Source organism: Pundamilia nyererei, unplaced genomic scaffold (genome assembly GCF_000239375.1).
Source record: "Pundamilia nyererei isolate P.nyererei 1_Seehausen unplaced genomic scaffold, PunNye1.0 scaffold00139, whole genome shotgun sequence".
In the NCBI taxonomy this organism is placed as follows: domain Eukaryota; kingdom Metazoa; phylum Chordata; class Actinopteri; order Cichliformes; family Cichlidae; genus Pundamilia; species Pundamilia nyererei.
This window is the reverse complement of record NW_005187540.1, coordinates 711,275-720,589: the sequence shown is the minus strand read 5'-3', so window position 1 is coordinate 720,589 and position 9,315 is coordinate 711,275. Positions and strand designations below refer to the sequence as shown.

The following is a 9,315-nucleotide window of genomic DNA, read 5'->3' as shown; positions in this document are numbered from 1 at the left end:
CCGACATCATCCTAGTGCAAAGACAAGTGGAAGCAGACAAAAAAAAGCAAGCATGCTGCTAACTTTACCCGAGTGATTTAGACAGCCGTTAGCACAGGATTCTCCTTATGCTGCTGAGAATATAGCCCAGAAGAAGTGGATAGTAGAGCTTTTATTTTGAAAGAGACATTTCTCTGTAATAAACTCTCTTTTCCAAAGATGAGTGATTCCTCCATCAGATATTTATTTTTTATCCCTTTGTTGTTTCAGCAACATTACATTTAAAAACTGTACTTTTGAGTTAAAATATATATTTATAATTTTAATAAATGACAAATTAAAAAGGCATGAACATTTTTTTGTATTGAAAAAATATCGAACCGTGAATTTTGTGTATCGTTGCAGCCCTACTAAATACAGCTGTAAATGTTGGTGATCGACCTGCAGAGAGCACGTGCAAAGAAAACAGGACGGGGTCCCGAGACAGAACCCTGTGGAGCTCCAGATCAGGACACGGTCCCGAGTCTGTTGCAGGGTTTACAGAGTGGAAGCCTGCACTGGTCTCCGACCAGCAGAATCAGGATCCCTTCCTCTGCTCCCAGCACCGACGCCAGCCTACAAACCTGTGACAGTTTGACCTGAGTCATAATCTCAGACTTTGAACTCACAGCACTCAGAGTGCAGCTGAGGATCGGACACATTATTGAATGTTAGCGGTCTAACAGCTGACCGGCGTCGCAGCAGCACGCTGCTCTTATGCAGCTCTTTGCACACAGTGTCAGCACTTCCAGGAGCATCGCTCACAGGAACCAATCACAGCTCTGATATTATGACTATTAGTTTAATCAGGATGCCTGTCGTCTGTGTTTGCAGAGCGTCCAGTGAGTTAGCTCGACGACAGCAGAGAGCGGGCTGAGGCTAGGCGTGGAGCCTCAAGTGGACATGGGAGGAACTGCAGGCTGTGACGGTTTTCAGCGAGCAGTAGAAATGAGATTCACTCCCACTGATGAAACTGCAGCTCTCCTGCAGGAGGAGCTTTAACAGCACTGCTGCGATGTGTACATGACTAAATCCTCCCAGCATGCTCTCCTCCTGCTCAGATCAGAAAACACCGTCTGTGCCGCTCTCAGTCACGCCGTCTGTGGCCTCTGCATGTTTAATGAGTGCTGAAATATTGATACCAGTTCATTAAATTACAATGATGAATGGACGCCTGTTAAAGCTCCTCCTCTCGCCTCCACTCTGAGGGAAACTGGGTCACAGCTAGCTTCAGCTCAGAGGATGGGAGGAAACCTCCACGCGGCGCTCCCCTGAACGCATCGCTGCTCCCGTCGGAGCGTGCTCTGTACACACGAATGAACACAACACGGGACCAGATCATTTCTGCTCAGCATCTTTGTCCTACCTGTTTGGTGCGGCGGGGGGCGGGGCTACTGGGGGCGCTGCCCTTGGCTGGGACGCGGAGTTGGTCCTGGGGCTGGTCGAAGAGCTCTAGTTTGAGGGTGGGGAAGGTCTCGTAACTGGACAGGTGAGAGGGAAACAAGTGTGAGCAGGTGGTACGGCTGACGTGGCTCCTCCTCCCCGAGAGGACGCCATTCAGTCTGTTTGCACGCAGCAAATAAAAACGTGTTTAATGAAAAGTGTTGAAACCGTCTGTTCACATCGAGACGCTACGTGATGGCAGAAGGATGGAAGCTCATTGGCTAACATACAGAAGGAAACGGGTCACCTGGGTTAACATCCTGACCATCCTCCCACCTCCACAGCAAACAAGCCACCCCACCCATTTCCATGGCCCCTGAGGGCGGAGCTGTACCTGTAGAGGGCGGGGCACTCAGACCCATCAGGTTCCTGCGGTTCCTCGGGAGGCATGATGAAGACGGTGTGCTCGCCGCTGTGCGTCTCGTCCAGATCGATCAGCCTCACCTCCTCCGGCTTCTCCACGTCCACCTGCTTAGCAAGAGAACACCAATCAAAACCTTAGCTGGGCGCTAGCCGAGCAACGTGAGAAAGCATCGTTGCTCTGACCTTCTGCACGCACTCGTCGAAGAACTCGAGGCAGGCGTGGCGGTCGCTGACGAACGAGCACTCCTCGATGAACTGGGTGAACATCTGCGTCTTGGTCAGCTGGGTGTAAAACTTCTGCTGCGTTCGATCGCGAGACTTCAGGAAACCTGCGGCACAAAGAGGAAGAGGCGCAGCTTCACTCACAGCGTGTGCATCACACGCCCCGATTCACAGCTCTGCACACAAAAGCCGCCAACATTACGAAGGGCGCACCCTGCAGGTTGAACAGGGAGCTGCAGTCGGTGGTGGTGTCGGACGGCGCCTGCGTGATGGGCAGCAGGAAGGCTCTGTAGCCTCGCAGCAGGCAGCTCATGAAGCGCAGGAAGGCCTCCTGGATCTCCAGCTCCAGCTGCTTCTGACGCCTGTAGATTTGGTCGTAGTCGGTCAGCAGGAACTCCAGCGTCGCCTCCTCCTGGCCGGGAGTGCAAACTGCAGCCACAAGAAGTGAGAGTCACTAAATGACGCAACCCTGTTTACACACTGGTTCATGTGTTCAGCCGTTGCAGTCGCTCACTCTTCTCCAGCGTCTTGTGGAGGTTGGTGAGGACGTTGAACAGCATCTTGCCGTGTTTCCTGGGTAACGAACGCCATGACAGTGGCTTCTTGTCATCTGACCTGAAACGAGGAAGAGGAGGAGGAAAGTTTTCTCCAATGAAGATAATGCTGAAACATCAAATGCTGCAGTTCCTCTGACGTCCCGCAGAGGCAGCAGAGAGGCAGCCCCATAGACTCCCGTGTTAAAACTATTCAGCAGAAATAAACATGTTTACAGCCGGATACACAAACTGTTTGGTTCCTGTGGATAATCAAAGATTATCAGAGCAGATGCAGGAAGAAGACTGCTGAAGATACGAATAAAGGGAGCTTTTTAACCATCTATCCTGGGCTCGGTGCACAGGTGGCGTCAGACTCACTGGAAGATGGTGTTGGCGTCCAGGTCAACACACACCACATCGGTGGGGGGGTCGTGCAGGTCGAAGTAGCTGGAGTGGACGCCCACGATGAAGGGCATCGGTGCCAGCAACACGTCTGCCATCTGCAGCGGGCACAGAGGGATGTAGGGACAGAGCCAGCGGAGCGGGAACGTCATCTGGACACAGAAACCAGAGTTACAAACTTCCAGGACAGATTCAGGCCTGTCTGCAAACCATGAACCTGCTGACGGGATCACAAGGAAAGATTTATCCTCCCGCCCGGAACAAACTCTAGATTTGCTTTGGATTCAGTGTTTTCAATCCGTGGCTCAGGGGCCAGCGGGGGCCCTCATTTTAATTGGCCCACGAGAATAAAGATGAAGCATTGGGACTTTTGTCATTTGGAATGAGGGCGTGTGCGCGTCTTACGGAGACGAGGGCCTCGCTGACGGAGGTGAGGACGTCAGGTCGGAGCGAGTGCAGCAGCAGCTTGTGTTCGGTGAGGACGGCGAGCAGCAGCGTGCAGGCGTTTTCTGGGCCGAGGTTCTGCAGCAGCTTCAGGAAGCTCGCGCCGCTATCGTAAACACACAGGGGTCAAAGGTCAAACACAGGCGTGACGGTAAAGGTACTGTGGTTCGTCTGGATAAAGCTGGCACTCACCTGAGCGGGAGCGGCGAGGAGACAGGCTGGCAGAGCAGCAGGTTGTCGTACGGCGAGAGCTGCGAACACACACAGCTGGCATCAGTACACACACACACACACACCATCTTCTCAAGAACTAAAAGGATCTTTGAACCGAGTACCAGACAAAGAAGGATTATTCTGAACTGTGACTCATGCAAAGCCGCACTGGTAAAGTCCAGGAATAAACGAGCGACTGTGACGTGATTAATCCAAATCAAGTAAAATCACACGTGAAGCCCTCACTGATCATCACCCAGGTTTGTTTCTTGTTAAAAATCATGATTTCAGGATGAGAGTGATTCATGGAGAGGCTCTGAGTGGGCGCCGTTACCCGGTTTGTTCTGCAAACAGATCGCCTCCTACGTCCTGTCAGGAGGGAGCAAAGAATAAAGTCACAGCGTTTTCGTCCATCTACGCGTTTCATCAGAAAAACACGATCCGATCTACAAAGTGAGGATAATTACACAACGTCAGTCACGTTTGATCTCAGTTTTATTGACACCGTCCATCAGAGGGAAAACTTGGCAACTGTGGGGAGGAAGAGCTGCCACAGGAAGCAGTCACACAAACAACACATTTGTCCACCGTGCAGCGTCGAGGTGCTCTGCAGGAAGAAATCTAATGCAAATGCAATGACCTGGAGGACAAACGCTTCCTGCTCCAGCTCACACAAACCTGCGTCAGGTTTGTTGTATCAGTGCGGAACAACATGACAGCGCTGTGAACTTTCAGAAGGCGAAACATTTGCACGGTCGGTTCGTTGTGTCTTACCTGAACGAGGATTCGAGGACGCTGCGGGGAAGGAAACGGGACGTTGTGCATGAAGCTGGAGATGTGTCTGCAGGAGGGGAACAAAAAAAAACAGGAAACGGACATCAGCACACATCGCTTCTGTGCACAGATCATACGTGATAACGTGTTTTTAATCAGCTGGCAAGCATTTATCGGTCAGAGGCCGGTGTGAAGGCCTCTGACCGAGAGAGAAGACGGTTCACGGACTTCTCGATCGGCAGCACGTGGGGCCCGGAGATGGAGTATCTGTAGACGAAGGTGAGGAACTTCTGGAAGACGGTGAAGAAGGGCCAGTGAGAGAGGACGCAGATGCTCTTCTTCACCTGCAGGCTGCGGTTGGTGATGGGCCGCCGGTCGACGACGCTCAGCAGACCGAGGCGGATGCTCTGCCGCTCCGACAGCAGCTCTCTGCAGAACGACTCGTAAAACTGGATGGCGGCGCCGTAAACCTGCAGGGACGAAGCAAAGATGGAGACGTAACAGCGGTTCATGCTCGAGTTAGGAGCCAGTTTATTCAGTTCAGAGGTCGGACTGAAAGACGACCTCGCTGCTCTGTGTAACAATGGTTTAAAGCATCAAAGTTGTAACTGCACAGTAAACAACACAACGGATCACCTCCACCCGCTGATCATCTGTGGTTCCAGCTAACCCACCTTGTCCCCGGAGGCGGAGGTGAGGACGAAGGTGGAGAAGACGGGCAGCTGGTACTTGGTGTTCTGAGGCCAGCTCTCCACGGTGACGCCCATCGGCAGGCAGAAGACCGGCACCGACTCGGGCAGAGGAAACGAGTCCAGGTCCTCCTCCGGGTAGCGGCTGATCAGATCTGCGGGCAGCGATACTCTGATTACTCCAGCACAGATCCTGACTTTTCCTGTTGGATTTATTGCGACCCTCAGTTCTGGTTTTCCACTGGGAGCGTACTGGGAGCTCCATATGACGAAAACCATCACTCATGTGAGCAGCTGGGAGCTGTGCTGCACGGACTGGGGAAACCTCCCCGTGTCTCTGCAGTGTTTCTAACTCTCGCCTCCTGCAGGAGGCTGAAAACACACGGGGTCACGCGGGTACTCACCGGCCTCGAACACCAGGGCGTTGGCTGTAGCCACGGCTCTCTTGTAGCACACGTGCAGTGCTGGGCCCCACTGCAGACACACAAACAGCGACAGGGTCAGTGACGCAGCACTCACGGGGGGCTCAAACCCCTGAAACACCCCCGCCTCCCCGCACTCACCATGCCCGTGTTCAGGTTCTTGTCGACTCTGCAGAAGGTGTGCGGCGCCACCTCGCCCTTGCTGGGCAGCAGCAGGGCGATGTCGGTGACGCCCAGCGTGTGGAGGCCCTGCGAGTCCGGAGCCCGGCGGTACGTCAGGAAGACCCGATGAGCCGTGGGGGCGCCGCCCGCGCTCAGGCTCGCCGAGCGGCTGTACGGCGTGGTTTCAATAACGTACCAGCCCTGCTTCAGCTGCTCCTTCCCCTCGTACAGAACCCTGCAGACAGGGCAGTGCATCAGAGCGCCTCCATCGGTCGCACCATCAGTGCGATGATCGCTAACCACAGCCTGAACCGCCGCAGGGAGGAACGCTGCTCACACCTTTTCTCACCCTCTCCCTCCCTCACCCCAACCAGGCCCTCAGACGACTGTCCTTCCTGTTTAAACACAGTTCTTCCTCCCCACTGTCACCTATCCTGCTAACAGGAGGCGGACAAGGCTGGGTTCCCTCCGAGGTTGGAGGTCTGTCCAAACCTGCGGCTCCACCTAATCTGAAAGGACTAAGCTCGTTATTTCCCAACACTGAGTGTAAACTAACGAGGCGAGCACGACGGCCTGCCCACTGCGTTACATAATCCTGTGGATGACATAACCTCGGCTTTAATAAGCACCGCACGAGCCAGAGACCCTGCAGCTGCATCAGAGCCTCGCACGCTCCAGCTGTTACTGACAGACACCACGAAACGAGCGCTGGATGAAAAAGAATAACGAGGATTTCTTATTGATATACAGCTGACGCAAAATAAAACACGTCGAATGTTTTTAACGTTAAATTCTCACGAAGAAAACATTTTTTCATTCAGCTTCAACTCTGAATCGACAAAATCAGTCGGCTCTCAGGTGGAAATCGTGCCGGCACCAGTCTGAGGATTTAAACACATCGCAGCTCATAACCACAAACGTGTGTGCGTCTCACCCCAGGTCCAGGATGGGCGGCTTGTCCCGCCCTCGGCGGTAACACAGGTACAGGTGCGGGTTGTTGATGAGGCCGGCGCTCAGCTCGGCCGAGTGTCCGCCCAGCGTCTTCTCGATGCAGGTGAAGCCCTCGGGAACGTCCTCCCCGAGCCCCCGGGCGATCACCACCAGGTCCGTCACGGGCTCTGCCGCCCGGCCCGTCGAGGAAGAAGACGAGGACGCCGTCGAGGAGGCGGCGGCCTTCCCATCCTCGTCCAGGGGCCTCCACGGCCCCGCGGGGTCCAGGCCAGCCACTACAAAGTAGTCCACCAGCTGGGGACATTTCTCCTCGGTCATGCCTCCTGTCGATCCTCCACTGCAGGACAGAAAGCACAGGTCACCACAGCAGGCGGGCTGCAAAGCAGCTTGCAGATGAAGGGCAGCAGAAAATACAGTCAGTCACACCAAATACATTACTGCAAACGTGACATCACCAGCAGGCGTGGCCCAACGCCGGCATTTACACCAACTCTGATACGCTCCAGGGTAATAGATTACTTTTTCAAATTAGTTAAGATTATTACTGGACCTTGAATCTGACACGCACTGGAGGTCGGGACGATGACTCACAGCCCCGAATCAACCAATCAGAGAGCAGCAGAGAGGCTGCTGTGTGGATCCGCCCTGACGGAGCGTGACGGTAAACACCGACGCTGATTCTGCTACGACGTGCGATTAAACTGAAGAGTGTGTGTGTGTGTGTGTTTCAAATCAGTCTTCTCTAACTGTAAACTCTCCTCTGATTGGCTGTGGAGCCTCTCACTGATGTTTTCACGCCATCACGTGACGTCACAGCGAAGAACCCGATTTAAAAACTCGACACATCACTGCTCATTCAGATCAGACAGGAAGTGAACGGACAGGAAGTGAACGGACAGGAAGTGAACGGACAGGAAGTGAACGGACAGGAAGTGAACGGACAGGAAGTGAACGGACCATCAAATCCAAATAAACAATAATCAGAAAATTAATCTGCTAAAAAGAAAAAACAAACAAATGACAGGAAAACGTGAAATAAAAACTTTTTACTGATTCTGCTGATGTCACTAATGTTCACGTTACAGTGCTGTGATTAGCTGGTTGCTAGGCAACCTGAAGACATCTCCATCAGCGGGCACAGCCGTGTGCCGAGTTTGGTTAGTATGGATTTAAAAGGCACATGATCACATGACCGCCGTGCGAAGGTAAACAATCATTTGATATTAACATCAAACATGAATTACAGACCAGCTGAGCGCTGGGTTCGGGAAACCCGGGAAACTCCAGCGTGAGCGACGGCGTTCGGACAAACTCCGATCACAGCTTTAAGTTTAAAACGAGTGTTTTTCAGTCGCGCTCCACCTCAGCATAAACGCTCAGCGTCTCCGTTTCACCTGAGAATATCAGAGCGACTCTTCTTCATGGTTTATTGATGACACGGCCGCTTCCTCAGCTCAGACGCGATTTAAACTTTACAGCTGATGTCAGCAGACGTCCAAACAGCTGCTTTCCTTCCTGTTCTGTGAGGAGGAGATATTCAGTCGCTCAGGGCGGCGCCGCGCTCGTCGCTGTCATCGCAAGGTGAAAGTGAGAGGGACCAGTTGAAGAGGAAGTTCAGCAATCATAGGGTCAGAGGTCAGCTGGCAAACAGGAAGCGGACAGGCGACCTGCTTCCTGTTCATCAATGACGTCACGCAGCGAGGTGATAAAACACGGCGTTATCTCTTTAACACAAACCTGCTGTCCGTCGTCACCGAGCACACCTCCACCCCCTCAGCAGTTTGCACATCCACACACGACACCGCCCACCGAGGAGTTTCCATCCCAGCATCAGAGACGGACCCGCCTACAGGAGCTCGCCAGACCAGTTTAAATCGGCCTGAAACTGGTCCAAAACCAAGGTCCAAGATGAATCAGACCCCAAACGAGCCCATCCCAATCCAGAGTAAAACCAAACCAGCCTCCATGAGCACAATCCCAGTTTGTCACCAGGTTCTGTGTAAGAGTCAGAAAAGCCTCAGCTGGACCTGAGCTGATCTAAAAGCAGAATAAGAAAAGCAGAAACTGAGCTGTAGTGAGTCACAGTCAGCTGCTGTGGTAAACACTAAAATACTTCATCCTGTGCAGATACGACACAACTTCCCCCGGTGACAAAATAACCGTTTAGTAGGAAAGGAAAACCCCCGAACACCGTTACCTGACACCTTCAGACCAAGACCAGGCCCACGCGGTGAGCCTGAAACACGAGTTTAACATCAAACATGAAACAAACCCACTCAGCTCCGTGACACAGGAACGTGCATGGGCTGAAAGTCCAAACCAACACTGAGCCAGTCTGCACCAGTTCATAAACCCAGTCTGCACCAGGTGAACACGGGCTCGGGTGCGGAGCTCGAGCAGCAGCTGATTCACAGGTAGAATCTGCTCGTGTCGCCTGCTGTCTGCACACACCTGAGGGGTCCGACCTGGTTAAATAAAATGTGACATCAGACGGCGCGCCCTGGTCTTGAAATCAAACGCACCAGCCTGTGTTTGCTGAGTTATCACAGACATTTCAGCTGAAACAGCTGCTTTCATCAGTCAGTTCCCTTTTTAATATGCAACAGTGGAAACGCACTCACACACACACACACACACACACACACAACACACACACACACACACACACACACACAC

At 53.0% G+C, this 9,315-nt stretch overlaps 1 protein-coding gene across 1 annotated transcript in view; it reads right to left on the bottom strand.

Moving 5' to 3' along the window:
- dennd4b (DENN/MADD domain containing 4B) overlaps positions 1 to 9,303 on the bottom strand; it is a 17,373-nt gene extending 8,070 nt beyond the window's left edge. Inside the window, exons 1-15 of the mRNA XM_013913600.1 lie at positions 8,377 to 9,303; positions 6,623 to 6,976; positions 5,668 to 5,923; positions 5,509 to 5,578; positions 5,090 to 5,259; positions 4,644 to 4,885; positions 4,416 to 4,482; positions 3,621 to 3,679; positions 3,390 to 3,534; positions 2,961 to 3,136; positions 2,561 to 2,661; positions 2,260 to 2,475; positions 2,008 to 2,153; positions 1,796 to 1,929; positions 1,385 to 1,499 (exon numbers count right to left, since the gene is read on the bottom strand). Of these exons, the coding sequence (XP_013769054.1) occupies positions 1,385 to 1,499; positions 1,796 to 1,929; positions 2,008 to 2,153; positions 2,260 to 2,475; positions 2,561 to 2,661; positions 2,961 to 3,136; positions 3,390 to 3,534; positions 3,621 to 3,679; positions 4,416 to 4,482; positions 4,644 to 4,885; positions 5,090 to 5,259; positions 5,509 to 5,578; positions 5,668 to 5,923; positions 6,623 to 6,976; positions 8,377 to 8,462 (2,337 nt within the window). The 5' untranslated portion in view covers positions 8,463 to 9,303. The remainder of the gene's footprint in view (positions 1 to 1,384; positions 1,500 to 1,795; positions 1,930 to 2,007; positions 2,154 to 2,259; positions 2,476 to 2,560; positions 2,662 to 2,960; positions 3,137 to 3,389; positions 3,535 to 3,620; positions 3,680 to 4,415; positions 4,483 to 4,643; positions 4,886 to 5,089; positions 5,260 to 5,508; positions 5,579 to 5,667; positions 5,924 to 6,622; positions 6,977 to 8,376) is intronic.
- Positions 9,304 to 9,315: the final 12 nt, after the last annotated feature.